This window comes from Bufo gargarizans, chromosome 2, assembly GCF_014858855.1.
Source record: "Bufo gargarizans isolate SCDJY-AF-19 chromosome 2, ASM1485885v1, whole genome shotgun sequence".
Classification (NCBI taxonomy): Eukaryota; Metazoa; Chordata; class Amphibia; order Anura; family Bufonidae; genus Bufo; species Bufo gargarizans.
The window spans coordinates 552936576-552954366 of record NC_058081.1 but is presented as its reverse complement, the minus strand read 5'-3'; the positions used below and the strand labels follow the sequence as shown (position 1 = coordinate 552954366).

Here is a 17791-nt window from a genome sequence, read left to right as displayed (position 1 = left end):
AAACGCGAGTGTGAAAGTAGCCTTAGTCACTGCTGGACAGAGCCGTACGCTGACGGAATTCCATCCGGCCTCATTCACTATAATGGTAACAGACGGAGATTCGGCCACAACCCAGAAACATGCAGAGGAGCGGCCGGACAAATACAATTAATTAATCATTATTCATAATTTTATTTTGAAGCTCAAGTTGGAGTCAGTACATTTCTACTACTGACTGACTCCACAGACCTGGCACGGAGGAAGCTCATGGCTCTTACAGGAACGATTTCATGCCATACGGTTGCAGTGCAAACAGCTTTTACTGAACAGTTTACCGTACGGAGGTACACACTTGGGCGTTTCTCAAAAACAACAGCTCAGTTTGGATGACGGCAAGTTCATCAGAGTGATATACATTGTTTGTAACTGGTGGTGGCCTTCTCCTTGTCCAGGTGCTATTCTACCCTCTAGGCAATGTATCTCTGCAATGTTTCCAAACCACTGCCTGGGGTCTGGGTCTCGTTCTTTTAGAGATGATTCAATGGCATGTCAGCAACCCAGGCATGTCTCAAACTCTGCAACCCCTCTCCAACACAGAGCTTCACAGTAATGACCTTCTCACTAGCCACAGTTATTGCCTGCCTTTTTATCCCTTGTTTTTCCCTGATCACGTCCAAATGGTCACAAGAATGCGGTCCCACCAACCATACACTTGCATTCTTAATGTCCCTCCAAAGAAAAAACTCTAAGACAAGGGACTTTGATAAAAGATATAGGTGCTGATGCAGACAACATAGGACCAAAGAATCAATCCTTCGGACTGCAAAGAAGGTTGTCCTATACGGGTGAGCCCTCTCCATATGCCATTAGGACATATGGACATCTTGATTTTCCAACTCTGGCAGTATTGAGCCGTCTCTCATCCTAATGGCCCTACAGAGGTGCAGTGTAACCGATTTCCTGATGCTGCCGTTCTGGTGTTGGCCAGGTCCCCTGAGCCAGTGATTGGCGGAGGGCATTTCCTGTGTGTCCAGACAGGAGCAGGAAGTGGAGCGCAGCATTGGAATGGCGACAGCAGGGGATCAACAAGGCGAATATAATCTTTAATGTTTTTAAGACACTCTGAGCCTAATGCCACCAATTATGTAAGTATGTCACAGAAATGTAAAGGAAACATGTAAAGCTATTCTACAAATTAAGCAGCCAGACAGGACTGATACCAGTAATTACTACACTTGGATTTTTTTTCTTTTACGTGCAGTAATCCGCAGATCATACTATACAACACACCAGCATTCATTAAATATGCAGAGCTTTCACTTTAGCCAGTATTACCACTCTGCCAGCACTTGTATTAATTCCGGTTTACATTTCTGTAGTCCCCTAAGGGGATTTTGGTCAATTCATTATGAAATAGCATAAGAAGGGTGTGAGTAGGCTGGCTCTTAAAACACAATCCACAAGCAGTTGCTGCAATGTGCATGTTCACTTACACTGAGGCGTGCGTTGCCTCAATCCTCTCCTGTCAAACAGATTCGTTTAGAAATATATTCTTACTAAGCGTAGAATTTAAGGTAAATCATCGACCCTCTTCTCTGCAGAAAAGAAACGATGAATGTTCCTGTTCCTCTGTTACTCCACACAGTCTGAAACATTGAGTTACAATATAATTTGCACGACTTTGCGTCCTGTCCTAAAACTCCATACAATGGTTTCTTATGTCTGGGTATACTGGTGAGCCATTGATATCCTACACAACCTAACACTAATCCAAGTGGCCACAGTTCAATGGCTCTAACATTAAATAAATCATAAAACTCAACCAAATTTGCTATTTTCAGCAGGTTTGGCCTATTCCAATCTGGGACATTTATGACAAAGCTACAGAATATGCCATAAATGCCCGATAGGAGAAGGTCCCACTACTAAGACCCACTTCTATCTCAAGAATAGGGCCCTGAAATGAATGGAGAGCAAGCCATGCATGTGTGGCCACTCCTTAATTTACTACCATGAGACTTCCAAAAATAACAGCCAGCGCTTTGCCATTTTCAGAGGTCCTACAGTGGTGAACAGAAAGGTGGCTGCACAAGTATGGCTTGCTCTGCCTTTATTTTGGGGCCCTGTTCTTGAGACAGGAGCAGGTCTCAGAGGTGGGACCAACACCTATTGAAATTACACAAGATGGTAATACCTCTTTATCATGTAACGTGGCCTCCCAACAGATTTAGGGGGGCCACCTATTCTGTCCAGAAAAAAAAAAAATGGAAGCATTTGGTCAAATGGAGTCCATAGCAGATGCCTTTGGACTCTGCCTCTAAAGTTAATGGATCTGTGCACCGCGTGGTCTCCGCATCCATATGTCCTTTCCACAGCTCCGCAAAAGAAAGATAGACCGTCCCATTCTTGTCCATATTGTGGACGGAATAAGAATTGTTATAATGGGTCCGCAAAAAACAAAAAAAAAACAAACGGGTGCAACATGGACACCATCCATATTTTTTTTTAACCTGCGTTTTACGGATAGCAAAATACATACAGTCGTGTGAATACATTCCGTGCTCATATTGTGGCACGCAAACAGTGGATCCGCAATATAAAAACACTGACTGTGTGTGCTCCGTATCAGGAATGGGGACCCATTCACTTGAATGGGCGCAGGATCCACTAGGTACGCAGCGGTGCAGAAGCCCATAGAAGCTTGGATTTCGGTCCGTGCATCCGCACTGCAAAAAAAAAAATAGAACATGACCAAACTGATTCTTGCAGATTGTGGACCCATTAAAGTGAATGGGTCTGCATCTGAAAACGGTGGGCACACAGCCAGTGCCCGTGCATTTTCCTATTGAAAAGTACATTTTGTACAAATATACAAATGTTGTGTTAAGTGGTTTCCCTTTACCACAAAAATGTCCTGGCGTAAGCTGCAAACATAATATAGTAAGGGTTCAAAAACACAGTCACATTGTATGAATGGGAAGTCATAATCCCATAATATCTGCGTTGGTGTAATTTTACATGCTGCACCTGACAAATGCCACATAGATGCCCTGTGTAAATTTGATTAGAGGTTATCCCAAAACTGGCGATAGGCTTCGGTAGTTCACAATTTTCAGCAGGAGTTATATTTGAAATTCAGAAAGAAACCATAAGTTTGGTCAAATATGACCACGTTAAGACAAGATTCCTTTCTTTGAAACAAGTGACCTCATTTTCCTGAATAACATAGTGGTTGAGATAATTTTATAAGGACTTCTATCCTAGTCCCAGTTCAAAACAATATTTTTTATTTCCATACTCCATACAGTGCCTTAAAAAAATAAAAATAAAATTATATATATATATATATATATATATATATATATATATATATATATATATATAAAAACCTACAGTCAGAGCAACAATGGAAAGGTTTAGATGAAAGCATATTCATGTGTTAGAATGGCCCAGTCAAAGTCTGCGATCAGGGAAAATAGTGCGAGTGCGTATGCAATTTCAGTCCGTTTTGACTGTGATTGTGTTGCGTTGCTCAGTTTTTTCCGCGCGAGTGCAATGAACTTCGGGTTTGGGTTAGGTGTTCTTTAGATTTTATTATTTTCCCTTATAACATGGTTATAAAGGAAAATATTAGCATTCTGAATACAGAATGCTTAGTAAAATGTGACACGAGGGATTAAAAAAATACAACAAATGAACTCGCCTCATCCACTTGATGGCGCAGTCAGCATCATCTTCTTTCAGGACCTGCAAAAGGACCTTTGATGACGTAATCGCGCTCACCACTTGGCGACGTCAGCGCAGGTCCTGCTGAATGAAGATAGAAGGATCTTCTATTTTCATTCAGCAGGACCTGCGCTAACGTCACCACGCTCACCACGTGGTGAGCGCGATTACGTCAAAGGTCCTTTTTCAGGTCCTGAAAGAAGAAGAAAGAAGACTATGCTGGCTGCGCGAACAAGAGGATGAGGGGAGTAAATTTTTTTTATTATTATTGTTTAACCCCTCAAGCCACATTTTAGTAAGCATTTAAATACAGCGATTTAGACTTTACGCTGGGTTCACACCTGAGCGTTCTGAAAGGAGCGCTCTGTATGTGCGATTGTACCGGCGTTTGCAATCGCGCATACAGAGACAAGCGAACGCCCATTGTCACACGTTCCCGAAAGTCTATGTACGGGAACGAGCGACAAGACGCCCCAAAGAAGCTCATGTACTTCTTGGGGCGTTGGGCGTTTTACAGCACGATCGTACGCGCTGTAAAACGCCCAGGTGAGAACCATTCCCATAGGGAAGCATTGGTTTCTCCTTGTTGAGCGTTTTAAAACGCTCAGGTGTGAACCCAGCCTTAATGGGGTTGCACATCCCTATCATCTCCTAGCAACCATGCATGAAAAATCGCACGGCATCCGCACTTGGTTGCGATTTTCACGCAGACCCATTCATTTCTATGGGGGCCTGCGTTGCGCTGAGAAACGCTGAATATAGAACATGCTGCGATTTTCACACAATGCACAAGTGATGCGTGAAAATCACTGCTCATCTGAACAGCCCCATTGAAGTGAATGGGTCCGGATTCAGTGCGGGTGCAATGCATTCACCTCACGCATTGCACCCACGCGGAATTCTCGCCCGTGTGAAAAGGGCGTAAATCTACCGAACTGACAGGAAGAATCTGATCAAATAACCGTGGTAATTGTGAAACGTACCGCTCTTGGTTTGTACACACAAATAGTGCCATGTGTAAACGGTCCCAAAGCCTGCCTCACTTGGGAAAGTAAAATTCCTTTGGTCAGATACCAGACGTTCAGTCACTCAGCAAAATGGCAAGTGCAACATATCAAAGAAGAGAAAAAATATATATGAACAATGAAAGATTTCAAAAACTATGAGCCTGGAATGCAAGCTTCTGTTGTACAGCTTCAATGAGGCCAGATATGGTCAGCATCCCAAGCCAATGGAGATCCATGTGTATTCCACCTTTGGTTGTTTGTCAGTGGGAATCCATGTCTTAGTTTATACGATGAGATTTAGAAAAACAAGTATGGACGTGTCCATTCTTTTTGCAGCAGGTGGCCACTACTCAACTGAAAGGGACTAACTCCATGGGCAGATCCACAACATGTACTATTGAAAATCTACAGCAGAAATCCAAGGGTCAGCCTCAAATTTCGGCAGCGGATTATTCAGATGGGAAAAAAATCTGCTATCTGAACATACCTGAAGATTGCTGTTGGTTAATGACTATCCCCCTGACTCTGTCATAAACATACATGTGTGGATCAGCGGATACCCAATGTTGACTGCCAGACTCCTCCAGTAAAACCTCATTTACACATCCATGCTCAAATCTGTGGGAAGGTGACCAGTGATGCATTCGAGTGTGGTCCGTGTGTCCGTTTTTTGCTGTCCACGTGCCATCCATGTTTCACTGACTCTGCATAGTTGATATAAGTTAATATTTTTCAAAGCATCTCTTCCTAATGATCCATGAAACACGGATGCAAAATTAATGGCATCCATGGTTTTCACAGACCCATAGACTATAATGGATGTGATAGATCCGGGAACACGGACAAAATAGCACATGCAACCGTGCTAAATCACTGATGTGTGAATACACACATTGAAATGAATGGGGACGTGTACTGTCTGGAGAACATGTAAAGCACATGTTCGTGGAACACTGATGTGCAAATGAGGCTTAAAGGTGGACATACCCATAATTTCACCAAGGCAGCTCCCCTGATGTTAACATCGGAGTATTTCATGCTCCGATGTGCTCCCTTGCCCTGCGCTGGATGCGCCCAGCAGTGTGTTCAGTGACGTCTCCGGCTCTGAGACGTCACTGAACGCCCATTAGTGCCGTTGACGTCACCGGACTCACTGCTGGGCGGAAGCCTCCGCCTGGCAGGCCTATGGATAGCCCGGTACGTCACCGGAACTCCAGAAAATGTGTTTGCCCTGCGCAATTTAGCGCAGGGCAAAGGAGAACATCGGAGCATGAACTGCTCCGATGTTCAAGTCAGGGGGGCTGCCTGGGTGAAAATAGGGATATGTCCGGGTTCAGCTCTGAACCCGGACAACCCCTTTAAAGCTTGGAACACAGACTTATAAATTATAACACATTAGCACAATGATTGTCAGCTGATAAACATAAAAGGGGGTAGCCCAGATTCTGGAAATATAATGTATTCATTGCGTGCATTCCTAATAGACCTTTATACAAGTTCTGCTTCATATTCAGGAGCTGAGCTTGTTTTTATTTCTCAATTTGCTGTGGAAAAGTGAGAGCGGAGTACTTCTTTTAGACATTTTTGATAAAATAAGACCATCATATCAGCTTTTCCTGGAGTGTTTCTTTAAAGTAGTGATTTAATTGGCGAATAAGGCTAGGTTCACATCTCCGGTGTGTACTCCGGTAGTCTGTCCCAGCAGAGGAACACACTACCAGAGTACACTGTATCCGACATAGCTGGACATTGCCAGATCCCCATTAACTATATTAGGATTCGGCTAGTTGCATGCAGCGGTTTTTCTTTGGCAGAAAGCAGGCATTTATGTTGGTAACCCGCCGGATCCCATTATTGTGAATGAGGAAACGGCGGTGTCCAGCGGCGTCAGATACAGTGTGTTCACCTGCTGGGACAGACTACCAGAGTACACAACGGACATGTGAACAAACCCTAAGAAAAACACCACATATTATGATACATTTGGGGTCATTTATCAAACTATGGTAAAGTAGAACTGGCTTAGTTGCCCATGGCAACCAATCAGATTCCACCTTTCATTTTTGACAGCTCCTTTGGAAAATGAAAGGTGGAATCTGATTGGTTGCTATGGGCAACTAAGCCAGTTCTACGTCACACCAGTTTGATAAATGACCCCAATAGTCTGCCTATACAATACTGTAAGGTGGTCATACACATGAGAGCAATGTCATCTGAACCACTGTTGATTGATGGCTGATACATGATTGATCATTCAGTGAAAGATATTTTGTCCATCTCATCAATACATCGTCCATTACTCGCCTGGTGTAACTGAACACGTATGGCCGTTCTGTGAGGGTGCGGCCACATGGTCAGGTTTCTTGATGCAGTTTTGGAAGCCAAAACCAGGAGTGAATTAAAAAAATATCGTATTTGTCCTTTCTCTCGTTTCATGAAAACCTGACCATGTGGCCGTACCCTAACAGCCAATCTGTATGATCACATCTACTCACCCTGATAAAGGAGCAGCCTGCTGTCATTTATCACCTCAGTTATGTAATGAGTTGTGAAGGGACAAATCCTTTGTCTTTAACCAAGAGCTGATGGTGCAATTTCACGCACATCCAGAACGAGCAGCCAAATAACTAACTGATAACATGTTTCAAAACATGGAGCATTATGGTGGGGGAGGGAGGACACTGGGTGAGAATGCTGGCAAGAGATGGTTTTCTGCATCACACCCTAGCTTCTGGGCAAGAATTATTCATTACCACTGATCTCCCAGTCTGCAGAGCATGGTTCTGAATGCACTGGGACAGATCATGTCAGGCAAATACAGTCTTAGGCCTCATGCACACGACCGTTGTGTGCATCCGTGTCCGTTGTTCCGTTTTCATGATTTTCTGCGGACTCATTGACTTTCAATGGGCCCGTTAAAAACTCTGAAAATGCACCGTTTGTCATCCGCATCCGTGTTTCCAGTCCATCAGAAAAAATAGGACCTGTCCTATTTTTTTGACGAATGGGTCCGCGAACCGTTGTCCAAGTCAATGGGTCCGTGAAAAAACACAGAGGCACACAAGATTGTCATCCGCGTCCGTGATCCGTGTCCATTTTTTTCCTATCATTTTCAAGGCAAACTTGACTTAGATTTTTTTTTTCACTTTTTTTGGTCTGGTGATCCTCCAAAAATCAAGGAAGACACACGGAAGAAAAAACGTGTGCATGAGGCCTATTACTGCAGCGGCAGCATGAAGCGCACAGCGTCATAGCAACCAATGACGCTGTGCGCTCCTGCTGTCAGCAGGAATCCAGGCCTGGATACCACGGACCGGTGTTCCACGGCCGTGTGCATTTGGCCTTAGGCCTCGTGCACACAGCTGTATCCGTTTTTGTGGTCCATAAAGCGTGCATTCGCAACACACAGATACCGGCCATATGCACCCTACATTTTCCCTTCTGCAGGTCCCTTGCTATGTTAGAAATGTCAATTCTTATCCACAATACAGAAAATAGAAACAAGTGTTAGGCTACATGCACATGATCGTATGTGTTTTGCTGCCCAGATGACATCCGTATGCCATCCTTTTTTTTTTTTTGCGGATCCATTGTAACCATGCCTAAAACGGAAAAGAATGGGACATGTTCTATTTTTCTGGTGGGGCTACGGAACGGACATACGGATGCATTTTTGTGGACCCATTGAAATGAATGGGTCCGCACCCTATCCGCAAAAACAAACAAACAAAAAAAAACGGAACAGACACGGAAACAAAATACGTTCGTGTGCATGAGGCCTTAATGTTGACGAACAAGTACTCCAAGGGCTGGAGTAGTTTTTACACCAGGCGCACAGACTGCCAAAAGGTGCACCTAATTTATGATTGGGCGTACGCATCGTCAAATTCTGTGTATCCTTCAGTGGCGCAGAGGGGAGACAAAGACCGGCGAAAAAGGCTGGTCTTTGTAAATGAAGGTCATCCGTTAGTCAATGCACAGAGCAATTTTCCATCTTATAGAAATGTGTTCTACTGTACTTTTTCTTTAACAAAAAATGTTGCAGTCACCTATATGTTTGTTTATACCCCTACTTAGCTCCCCTCTAAGCCATCCATGCGCCCTATCGGAAATACGGACAGGGGTTGTCTTAATGAGACAACCTATTTTGGCTGGGTTTACATGCTGTGGGTACTGCACACAGACGATACCCCACCTACCTGTGGCGGCCAATGGCCTAACTATTTTCTGGGTAAAACTAAGGCCTCTTTCACACGAGCATTACGGATTAGGTCAGGGTGCTTTCAGTGAAACTCGCACCATTTTTTTAAGCAAGTTCAGTGAGTTTTGTCTGCAATTGCGTTCGGTTGTTCAGTTTTATCCACGTGGGTGCAACGTGTTTTGATGCATTTTTCACGCGCGTGATAAAAAAACTGAAGGTTTACAAACAACATCTCCTAGCAATCATCAATGAATAACGCATTGCATCCGCAAGCAAGTGCGGGTGTGATGCGTTTCTCACTGATGGCTGCTAAGAGATGTTGTTTATAAACCTTCCGTTTTTTTATCGTGCGAGTGAAAAACGCATCAACACGCATTGCACCCATGTGGATAAAACTGAGCGCAATCACAGACAAAACCGAATGAACTTGCTTACAAAATGGTGCGAGTTTGGCCCCATGCACACGGCCGTGTGCGGGCCGTGGAACCGCGGCCTGGATCCCTCCTGAGAGCAGGAGCGCACGGCGTCACTGGTTGCTATGACGCCCTGCGCTCCCTGCTGCCGGCACAGTACAGTAATACACTGGTATAGATCATACCAGTGTATTACTGTATTGCGGCGGCAGCAGGGAGCGCACGGCGTCATAGCAACCAGTGATGCCGTGCGCTCCTGCTCTCAGGAGGGATCCAGGCCGCGGTTCCACGGCCCGCACACGGCCGTGAAACACGGCCGTGTGCATGGGGCCTTTCACTGAACGCACTTGTTAACTCATAACTGGGCACCTCCATTCTTGGTAAGGTGCCCCATTAATGAGCGGCAGGGGCTATATTTGAATTCGCAATATTTTACAAATATTTTGTAGAATATTTGTTATATATTCGCCAATTCGCTAAATCAGCAATGTAAAAATTGCGTAATGCAAATTCGTAACGCGAAATACAGGCGTGGGTCACTTTGGCTACATTTTTCAAGCTGATAGAAGTTTCATGAGAAAATGGTTGGCACGGCAGAACATTACAATAGCTTTATATGGAGATAGAGTCAAGTGCTCCAATATATTCGCGATTGCGCTAATCGACAGTGATTCGAATATTTTTTCGCACTACGTGCAACTTCACATTTTAGCAGGTCTGACCACAGATTTCTGATTGGTGCACTAAGTATTGTTGTGAACTTAACATTGCTTCCTTTTCATTGGCCCACAAGCAAGAAGCAGAGAGGAATCATGTGTTCAGATGGAAAAAAAAAATGACGAATATTCGATATAACGAATATATAGCACTATATTCAAAATATTCGCTAATTCTTGAAGTGGCGATATTCGCGATAAAAATTTGCGCTCAACACTATTGCCTATGTGGTAAGGTGGACTGCCTAGTGACAGGCGACACCACAATGCTTCTGTCAAGATCTAGGGGTGTCTTCACTTTACAAGGCTGCCCCTTCTGGGAAGGGGGTTCCCATTGCTACAGCATGGGCAACCAAACTGCTGTATAGGGGAAGCAGCCTGAGTAACATCCCTACATGTGGGTTTCTATGAACGTGGGTTGTAGAACTAATTCCAGCAAGAAAAACAAATTAAAAATGCTGGCCAAGTTTTCCCTAAAATTCATCAACAAATATATGTACATACACATACACACAAACAAACATACAGCATTTATAGGAGATGACATAAAAAAATAAAAATCAAGTACTTATCAAATTCCTGGGATCAATGCAATTACAGGATTAGAGGCTTTTGAGGTAATCCTACTGCACAGGGTGGGTAGATGTTGTGCTTTAAGGAGAAAAATGTGTCACTTTAATCACTTCATGAGCCATGTACAAGTTAGACACAACAACAACAACAACAACACAATCCACTTGACCATCTGGTGGACTGCAGTATATAAAAATACTAAGGGTACAGCCACATGGGCAAGTTCTGATTTTGGCTTCCAAAACTAGAGTAGATAATAAAATGAGAGAGAGTAGAAAAGACAAAGTCATTTTTTTAATCCACTCCTAGTTTTGGCTTCAAAAACTGCATAAAAAAACCTGAACGTGTTGCCGTACCTAAAGGAACTGTACTTACCCCTTGTAGATTTTGGCAGGTGATGAATCACGCCCTGATATTATAGCAGCTGGAGTGCAGCTTGTCAATAGCAAATTAATTGTCCTTCAAAAAAAAAAAAGTTGGTTGCTGCTTTCAAAAAAAGGAAGAGCAGTAGAAATCAATAACCCTTTGCCCAGGACATGTCCAGCTTCAGGTCACTGCAGACCCAGCAGGTCATTTAAAACCATGCGGCCCAGAAATGCAGCCGCTAAACATATTGCAAGACGGAGCTTCTAGTAACACTTGGATTAAGGAAACAGATCTCAAGTGATCTGCAGTAGTGAAGGCTCCAGCATCAGGGGTCTACTTTCCAATGCTGATTCACAATGTTCCTCCTTTTCCTGTAAGCTCTCCCTCCCCCCTCTCCTTTCCTGTGCCCAGTACAGCCCCTGCGACTAATATGAGGTTTGGCTGCCAGCCTCAGGTAGCTAGAGGAGGAGGTGTGTTGTACAGGTGGTACAGGTCACATGGACAGCTGAGGAACAGGTAGAACGCTGTACAAAGGGCTGGAGGCAGGTGCATGCGGGGGATCCTGCATTCCTCTCTGTGTGAAGGCTTGGTTTAATCTGGAGCAAGCCAACATAAGCTCTCTGCAAATTCTCTCTATGAGCCCTAATTTGATCGCACTGGAGTGTGCAAGGGAGACAGGCGGATAAGGTCTGATTATTACAAACACATGCCTTTATTCCATTTCTCCAAATCTTCCTGGTTATCCGGCTAAACACAGATCTCGGGATTGTTCATTGTCTGCTATTTGTTATTCTCCTTGGAGGATCTGCCAGGCTCTTATGACTCTGGTCCTTGTTTGGTAGGGCCTCATGCACATGACTATATGTAGTGTTGAGCGAACTTGTGTTTTAAGTTTAACGTACAAGGTTCGGGTTATCTAAGAATTCCGTTATGGATTCCGCTACCACGGACCACCATAAGTTATGGTCCGTGGTAGTGGAATCCATAATGGAATACTTAGATAACCCGAACCTTGTACGCCGAACTTGAAACACATGTTCGCTCATCCCTAACCATATGCATTTTGTGGTCCGCAAACCGCAGCTCCACAAAGTATGAATACCGGCTGTGTGCATGTCGCATTTTCCTAAAAGAACTGCCTATTCTTGTCTGCCAAACGGACAAGAATAGGACATGTTCTACAAATTGTGGAACGCCCGCATGGATGCAGACAGCAAACTTTCCCATAGTAATGAATGGTTCCGCGTGTGATCCACATAAAATGCATATTGGATACAGACTCAAAATACGGTTGCCTTGCTGTATCCCAGGGCAGAAACCACTGCGCTGTGGGTTTTGCCATGGATCTTCATGCGCATCCGCTCGCATGTCCTAAATCCTCTGTCTGAACCTACCCTCAAAGTGAAGATTTCCTATAATTACATGATGCTGAGGGTTATTAGTTTTGAACTATGTGTACTGAGCTCAGCTTAAATATGTCCTTTGTTTTCTACAGTAAGAAATAATTTATGTATTTGAAGTGACACAAATATTATTACAGGTCCCTGATGGCGGTTACCAAAAACTTTCTCATGCCAGGATTTCTGAAAACTGTCCTTGTTGTCCAATCACTGCACACGTTTCATTTTGTACTCTGCTCTTAACAAAATGAAAGCAGTGCTGTGATTCGTTGCTATGGGCAACAACGACTGCTTTTTCTTTTAGACCGTTCCATAAATCTGCCCCAATGCGTTTAGCACTCAGAATACAGCAACCGCTTAATGTCAGCCTATGGTAACCAATCAGAACACGTTTTACATTTCCAACTCTGTCTCAAAAACAATTGGATTATGTGCTATGGGCAATAATGACACTTTGTTAGAACAGTTCCTATGCATAGGGGTACAGCTACGTGGTGACATCGGTCACACGACACCTGTCATGGCCAGGATCGCAGTGTAGCGGTGATCCCATGGAAATGAATAGGGTCACAGTACGAGTTGCATGTGTGCCACAACTGCGATCCAGGAGTCTCAGTCACGGCACTCGTGCTGCGACCCCATTCATTTCTGTGGGATCACCGCTACACTGCAATACCTCTGCAATCTGTCCGTGCCTCCGCACTGCAAAAAAATAGAACATGTTCTATTTTTTTGCGATGCGGACGGATCACAGACCCATTCAGACGGACGTTACCGGTGCATTGGGGACATCGTTGCGTTCCCCTGCCACCACGCCTAGAGGAAGAAGGTACGAGGACAGAGCGCATCAGAACTGTAAGTACCTTTTCTATCTTCGATGCACCCCTGACCAGTGCCCTCTGCGTTACATGCACCCCTGACCAGCGACCTCTGCGTTACATGTACCCCTGACCAGCGACCTCTGCGTTACATGCACCCCTGACTAGCGCACCCTGCGTTACATGCACCCCTGACTAGCGCACCCTGCGTTACATGCACCCCTGACTAGCGCACCCTGCGTTACATGCACCCCTGACTAGCGCACCCTGCGTTACATGCACCCCTGACTAGCGCACCCTGCGTTACATGCACCCCTGACTAGCGCACCCTGCGTTACATGCACCCCTGACTAGCGCACCCTGCGTTACATGCACCCCTGACTAGCGCACCCTGCGTTACATGCACCCCTGACTAGCGCACCCTGCGTTACATGCACCCCTGACTAGCGCACCCTGCGTTACATGCACCCCTGACTAGCGCACCCTGCGTTACATGCACCCCTGACTAGCGCACCCTGCGTTACATGCACCCCTGACTAGCGCACCCTGCGTTACATGCACCCCTGACTAGCGCACCCTGCGTTACATGCACCCCTGACTAGCGCACCCTGCGTTACATGCACCCCTGACTAGCGCACCCTGCGTTACATGCACCCCTGACTAGCGCACCCTGCGTTACATGCACCCCTGACTAGCGCACCCTGCGTTACACGCTCCCCTGACCGCTGCACTCTGTTAGGTCTCATGCACACGACCGTAGTTCAGGCTCAGATGCGGACCCATTCACTCCATGTGCTGTCTTCGCATCCGTTGCTCCGTTCTGTAGCCCCGCAAAAAAAATAACATGTCTTATTCTTGTCCATTTTGCGGACAAGAATAGGCTTCTCTACAATGGTCTGCCCGTTCCGTTCCGCAAATTGCGGAAGGCGCATAGGCGGCTTACGTGTTTTTTTTTGCGGATCTGTGGTTTGCGGCCTGCAAAAAATGGTCGTGTGCATGAGGCCTTACACGCAGAATCAATAGTATTAGTTGCACACACCAACAACACCCACAGGGTTATTTCACAAAAGGGTGAAGAGTTTGGAGAAGTGAACAATATAGGACAACATGGTTGATTTGAAAAAAATTCCCCAATTCAGCTCCCTTTCCTATTCAGTTATGTTGTCCTAGATTGTTCCCTTCTCCAAACTGTTCACCCTTTTGTGAATAAGCCAGTGAGCGTCTGTTTAACATAGTGACATGTTTAAGGCTAGGTCTACAAGACGACATTTTGCTGCACCAATGTCGCGCGACAATTTTTATAATGGCTGTCTATGGTGTCGCACTGCAACATGCGACATGCTGCGACTGCGACAGTTGCAGAAAATCCATTCAATATGGATTTTTCTGCGACTCGCGTCGCAGTCGCAACATGTCGCATGTTGCAGTGCGACACCATAGACAGCCATTATAAAAATTGTCGCGCGACATTGGTCGCGCAGACCTAGCCTAACATATGGGCTTATTTACACAGCCCTGGTGTTTGCTGAAACTGCTTTAAACTATAAAGGAAAGTTTTGGAGACTGTTTCTCTCTTTCTCAGGTCTGAAGCAATACCGAGGAAGAAAGGGAAACTCTTGAAAGCTTGTCTTTTAAGTATTAGGTTAGTACAATAAAAAGGTATACCTGCATACCGCAATACTTTCGTATTTTGTAATCTTACTTATATATACTTATTTTGGTTTTTTTCAGTAGTATGATTAATACACTAATGTTTATGGGGGCCTTTGAGGTGGACATACTCGTTAGTCTAAAATTGTTCAAGACACATAAGTTCAACCAAAACAATTGTCAGCTTAAATTTTAACATAAACGACCGTTTAAGCTGGCCAATGACAGACTATTATCATCTGGAAAAAAAAGTCGGTCATGCTTGAAATTTTCATCCGACTGTCGAAAGATCTTTCACTGAAACACCATTCCCAGGAAGATCTTTCGCCAATCGCCCGGTTTCATAGAATTTTTATGATAAGTTTGAATAACTATAAGGGCCAATATGGACTACAATGTGTATGGTTGAGTCGTTGAAATTAAGGTTCACCAGAAGATTGTTCAACTGATGTTCAATCATTAACCAACTTTAATGTGTATGGCTCATGCACACGGCCGTAGCCGTTTTTGTGGTCTGCAAATTGCATACAAAAAATACGTTCATGTGCATGAGCCCTTAGTAGTAGTTTAAGTGCCAGGATACTCCTTGCTGACCCTTGGAAGACCCACTGAAGACACTTTTGGCAGACTACTGAGATCATATCTGTTGCGTTGTTGAGTATTGGCAGTGCTGAGGTCCATGCTAGTTTTTAAATGCACTGTGTGAACTGAATTTTATAAAATCCTATTGACAAAATCACAACTGTGTAACATATGGCCGCTACAGAGCTATGCATGCCCTTGATATAAATTGCAGCTATAGTAATGTACTGGGCACTGTAGCAAACTCTCAATCCACACTCTTTCCTCTTTGGCCTATGGCAACCTTCATCCTGTTGCTCCTAGTTCATGACCAGAACTCCAGCACTACAGTGAAGGCTGACAGACAGACAAAGCTGCATGATCGTTGGAACGGATGTAACACAAGAATACAGATTTAGGCCTCTTGCACACGACCGTATGGCTTTTTCTGTATTTTGCAGGCTGTTTTAAACGGATCCGTTTTTCATTTTTTTTTGTTTCAGTAGCGTTTCCTCTTTCGTTCAGGTTTTCCATTTGGGTTCTGTTTGTGATCCGTTTTTTTGCGGATCGCAAACAGACGCATACAATGATGTTTAAACAGTAAGTACATAAAAAAATTGGGCTGGGCAAATTGTCAATAGATGGTTCTGCGAAAAACTGAATGGATACGGAAGACCTACGGATGCATTCCGCATGCATTCAGTTTTTTTGCGGAACCATTGACTTGAATGGAGCCACGGAACGTGATTTGCAGGCAATAAAAGGACATGTTCTATCTTTGAACAGAAATACGGAAACGGAATGCATACGGAGTACCTTCCGCTGTTTTTGCGATCCATTGAAGTGAATGGTTCCGCATACGGAAAACAAAAAAACTGAATGGAAATGGGGAAAAAAAAAAAAACGTTTGTGTGCAAGAGGCCTTAGATGGTGCCTGAAAATCTAGGAGAAAGGAACACTAGACCTAGAAATGAATGCTAGTGTAAGTAAACGGGTGACCCTGCCCTGTTTGTCAGTCTGCTGCATTTCTTCATGTTCCTGTTGTGCAGAAAACATGAGTTAACTTCCTGCTGATCTGCTTCAGCGTAGAACATAGTAAATGAGACGGGACATAATCCTTTTTTCTGTCCTACTGCTGACAGTAGTGAGGGAGGCTCCTGCTGCAGGCAGACATAGGACAGTGAGGACGAGCAGGGGACACAGAGAACATTTCTTTACATATTTCTCAGTTTACGTGTAATACAATTACTTAAGAGGGACAGGCACAATCAGTACAAAAAAAAAACCTACATGCAGATGATAGCTGTAAGTCAATAGGAAATTATGGGGCACACTACAAAGAGCTTTTTCGTGGACTTCGTCTACTTGCATTTTTTGGGTTCATGGCTTTATTTCAGAAGTTTTCCAGACTCTAAAGTGAAAAACAAAAGAAGCGTTAAAGAAACACAAAACATGAACTATAACCCCATGATTTCAGTTAATTTATGTGTCCATAGGACGAGGCTGGGATTACACAGTAAAAAACGCAAGAAAAAAAAAACACACCGTGAAAGCCGCCTGCGTTCTAACTACAGTTGCGGCATAAAACCTGTATGCACAATTATTGCATCGCTGAACCAAAGTAATAGCGCCTGTGATTTTTATGGTGGGATTTTTAAGTTTTGTTTTTCTTTGCTGTGACTCGCTAGCATGGAAAAGGAAGTTGTTTCTTTTTTACACTTGCTCATACAAGTGTTTTTTTTTTTTTCTGTTTCAGGTTGTGGATTTTCTAGTCATTCGCATTGTAGAAACCGTCCTCAAGCAGCGAGAGCAAACACATGACCTGAGGGGTTACAGCTAATGATCTCACAATTCCAATCCTTCAAAACATGTCTGCTACTTCTACAGATTCCTCCCGCTGAAGAGGATATCACTCCATACCTGTGACCCCGACCATTGTCAGCAACTAAGGGAATCGAATCATGTTCCCCATCAAACATCATCCTACACAGAGGTCACACAGACGCTTAATAAGTGTGTTTCCGACACTCCAATTTACAGTAAAAAAAAAATACCATAAAAATAATTTTTCAAAACATTATTGAATATGTATTTAGACTTATTTGAAGTTTCTCCGAAATGGAGATATGTGGGATAAAGTAGTGATTATGGAAGGGGGGGGGGGGGGGGGGGGATTCTTCTGGAATTGGTCAGTCATCCCAGTGAAAAACACAAGCAAATCTGTCACCCTGATGTTGGACCGTTATCTACAGTATAGGGGTGGGTGATATGGCCTAAAATCTATATTGCAATATAATTTTAAGCATGTGCGATATATATATCGCAATATCTTGTTTTCTGTATTTGGGGGAGGGGTTAAACTTTTTTTTTTTTTTTTACTT

At 44.1% G+C, this 17791-nt stretch overlaps 1 protein-coding gene and 1 long non-coding RNA gene across 5 annotated transcripts in view; one reads left to right on the top strand and one right to left on the bottom strand.

The window, feature by feature from the left end:
* The window catches only part of PRRG2 (proline rich and Gla domain 2), a 45253-nt gene extending 28470 nt beyond the window's left edge, over positions 1–16783 (bottom strand). The window contains exons 1-2 of one of the 4 annotated variants that reach the window (XM_044281580.1): positions 10991–11410; positions 10611–10693 (exon numbers count right to left, since the gene is read on the bottom strand). Coding sequence is in view for 1 of the 4 variants with exons in the window: in XM_044281577.1 (XP_044137512.1) it covers positions 16701–16781 (81 nt within the window). In the remaining 3 variants the exon portion in view is untranslated. Of the gene's footprint in view, positions 1–4688; positions 5896–10610; positions 10694–10990; positions 11411–16700 lie in introns of those variants that run through there. The other 3 variants (XM_044281577.1, XM_044281581.1, XM_044281582.1) reach the window with 3 other exon arrangements.
* On the top strand, positions 11536–17430 carry LOC122928591. The gene is made up of 3 exons (XR_006387899.1): positions 11536–11668; positions 14782–14841; positions 17167–17430. It is a non-coding gene; the product is annotated as an uncharacterized LOC122928591 (long non-coding RNA).
* Positions 17431–17791: the final 361 nt, after the last annotated feature.